General features: G+C 48.9%; 1 protein-coding gene across 2 annotated transcripts in view; it reads left to right on the top strand.

The window, feature by feature from the left end:
- Nucleotides 1-264: 264 nt before the first annotated feature.
- Zyg11a (zyg-11 family member A, cell cycle regulator) overlaps nucleotides 265-3088 on the top strand; it is a 37736-nt gene continuing 34912 nt past the window's right edge. Inside the window, exon 1 of one of the 2 annotated variants that reach the window (XM_031378120.1) lies at nucleotides 265-427. In XM_031378120.1, the coding sequence (XP_031233980.1) occupies nucleotides 338-427 (90 nt within the window). In that variant the 5' untranslated portion in view covers nucleotides 265-337. The remainder of the gene's footprint in view (nucleotides 428-3088) is intronic. The other variant, XM_031378121.1, reaches the window with a different exon arrangement.

Here is a 3088-nt window from a genome sequence, read left to right as displayed (position 1 = left end):
ATCTCCCCCCGCCCCTCCGCATAAAAAAAAAAAGAAAAGAAAAAAAAAGAAAGAAAAAAAAAAGAAAAAAATTACAATAAAGTATACTGTGCGCGCAGTGCGAACGCCCTCCCTCACTTGCGTGGGTCTGAGGGCGGTCGGCCTCCGACGGGTGACTAGGAATTGGGTGGCGGAGGCTGGAGAGCTAGGACCATTGGACGTGCGGCCGGAGGCGGGGTCGCGGCGGACCTGTGCGCAGCGTGGGGCGGCCATTCAAACGCTGGGCGCCCTTCCTGCGCTCTCCTCAGGGCGCAGTGGTGCGACGTCCGGCAGCCCGGCTCGCGCGAGCGGGGGCGTCATGGTCCACTTCTTGTACCCGTTGCCGTGGCCGCGGACCCTCTTCTTGCCCGACGCCCAGCGGGACGCGCAGGGCCACAGCTTGGTGCAGGTGAGTGTGGCCGCCGTCCGGGCCCCGGGGGTCCGCCCGTCGGGCAGCGCGGCCCGCGGGCCGGTTCGCGGGCAGGCCGGCCGGGGCTCCGTGGACGCCGCGGCCCGTCCTCGCGTGGTGTCTGTTCACTGCGCTGCGGAGGAACGCGCCCGAGTTCAAGCCTCAGCCATGCTGAGTCCCCGCTGCGCGCGGGCGCTACCCCCCAGCTTCTCTCCTCAGACCTCAGGCAGCCGGGCTCCACAGCCTGCTCCCCCCAGACGGCCTCACCTGTGCATGCTCACACCCAGCCCTCTCCTCAGAGCCACCTCAGCCCCTCAGTGCCCCGAGCCGCCTCCTCTTAGCTCGCCACCCTGCGGCTCTCCTCAGTCGCCCACCCACCCTCCTGCCCCATTAGCCGAGTGCGGAAGGCGGAAACCCCGAGGTTGACTGGGTCGACATTGGAACTTCGGGATCTTGGATGCTCAGTGCCACCTGGGGGGAACGAAAAGTACAATGGTGACTCCTCTTTGTTTTATTTTATTGTGGTCCCCCGCTCCCCACCCGTGCCCCTAGATAGAGTTTTTAAGTGGAACAGCTTTGGCTGTCCTGGAACTCAACAGAGATAAGACTGCCTCTGCCCAAGTGTCCGACTCTTAAGGAGTTCTAGGCCAGCCTATGCTGTGTACGCCGGAGACTACCTTCCATCCAGACCAAACGAAAAATCCAGTGGTGTGGGGCCAATCTGAAATGAGTTCAGAGAGAAGTTAGCAGTCTGGCTGAGATGGTGCTTTTTGTTGTGTTTTTGGACTCGGGGATGAACAACCTTGGTAGTCTGCTTTTCCATTGAGGTATGCCCAGTCGGAAATTTTGTGTGGGTGAGATAGCGTTCCTCTGTGTAGGCTAGACTGACTTCAAACTCAGTCTCCCGAGCACTAGGATTACAAACGTCTGCCAGTATGGTCACCCTCTTTTTTTCCTCGAACTCACTGAGATCTCTTGCTCTCTGCCTCCTGAGTGCTGACTTAAAAGCATGCATGCTCTGTGTTTTGAAAGGTTTCTGTAAGCCGGTGGTGGTGGAGCACACCTTTAATCCCAGCACTTGGGAGGCAGAGGCAGGTGGATTTCTGAGTTCTAGGACAGCAGCACTTGGGAGGCAGAGGCAGGTGGATTTCTGAGTTCGAGGACAGCCTGGTCTACTGAGTGAGTTCCAGGACAGCCAGGGCTACACAGAGAAACCCTGTCTCGAAAAACCAAAACAAAAACAAAAACAAAAAACAAACAAACAAACAAACAAAACAAAACAAAAACCAAAAAACCCCCAAAACATTAAGTTTAAAATTTAATTTAATTAAAAAACATTAAATTGACTTTTATATGTCAATTTTATATTCTCTTGATCCTCAGAAGTTACTTATTTTCTCCAGCTTAAAAAGAATTACTAGATCAGAAGACAGCTTGCTGGTAATATGTTCTCTCTTTTCACTGTGTTGTTTTTGGGGGTTAAGGTCAGGTGGCCAGGTACCTTTATGTGCTGTCCTATCTCTCTAGGCCCCTACTTATATAAGTTTTGAATTAAGGGTATGAGACTGGTGAAATGGCTCAGCAATTAAGACCTGGGTTGGGTTCCCAGCACCTGTGTGTGCACATGAGTGCAGGTTCCCTCAGAGCCCCAAAGAGTATGTGGTTGATTCTCTAAGTGTAGCAGGCAGAGTGTGGGTGCCGGGAACAGAGCCTCTAGAAGAGCAGTGTGCCCTCTTAACCTCTGAGCCATCTCCTTAGCCCCTATTTTAATTTTATTTTGGAAATAAAATTCCACTCAAGATCAGGCTGGTCTACTCACTAAGTAGCTCAGGCTGGCCTTGCATTCTCAACAATCCTGAGATTACAATTACAAGAAAGTGATACAGGACCCAGCTTCTTTCTGCTTGTCTCTGCTTACAAGGCAAGTATTTTACCAAGTGAGCTGTCTCTTCAGCCCTTGAAGGTTTTAACTCATGTGCCTGTCTACTTCTTTGGGAGTCAATAGAGTTAGTTCTTTATATATCTCCATATTTATAAAAGGAGACAACATTTTCTGAGTATTGGTGGTACAGGTCTTTAATCCCAGCTCTCAGGAGGCAGGTGGATCTCTGTTAGTTTGAGGCCAACCTACTCTACAGAATGAGTTCCAAGAAGCCAAGACTACACAGATACACCGTGTCAAAGGGAAAAAAGAAAAAGAAAGGGGGGGAAAAAGACAGCATTCCCAGAACTTAAACAGATTGCTTGCTTCGGTAATATCTATCAAGAAATTTATTCTCTACTTTATTCAGTTTATCTAATTTATTGGAATAAAATCTTCATGGACTTTTAAATTTATTTATTTATTTATTTTGTTTTTTCAAGACAGGGTTTCTCTGTATAGTCCTGGAACTCACTCTGTAGACCAGGGTGGCCTTGAACTCAGAGATCCCTTTGACTTCCTCTGCCTCCTGAGTACTGGAATTAAAAGTGTGTGCCATCACCACCAAGCCTTAAATGATCTTTTTAGTGCATATGCTATCTGTAATTTTTTTCTCATTATTATCTTTCAACATATATACCTTTTTTATTTTAATAGTTGTGGGTACTATCTTTATAATTTCCTTTATTTTGCTTACATGATGTGTAATTTGTCTTGTCTTGTTTTTTTTTTTTAAGATT

The sequence above is a fragment of the Mastomys coucha genome, unplaced genomic scaffold, assembly GCF_008632895.1.
Source record: "Mastomys coucha isolate ucsf_1 unplaced genomic scaffold, UCSF_Mcou_1 pScaffold18, whole genome shotgun sequence".
NCBI lineage: Eukaryota > Metazoa > Chordata > Mammalia > Rodentia > Muridae > Mastomys > Mastomys coucha.
Note: the sequence above shows the minus strand (reverse complement) of the source record. Positions and strands in the feature narration are given on the sequence as shown.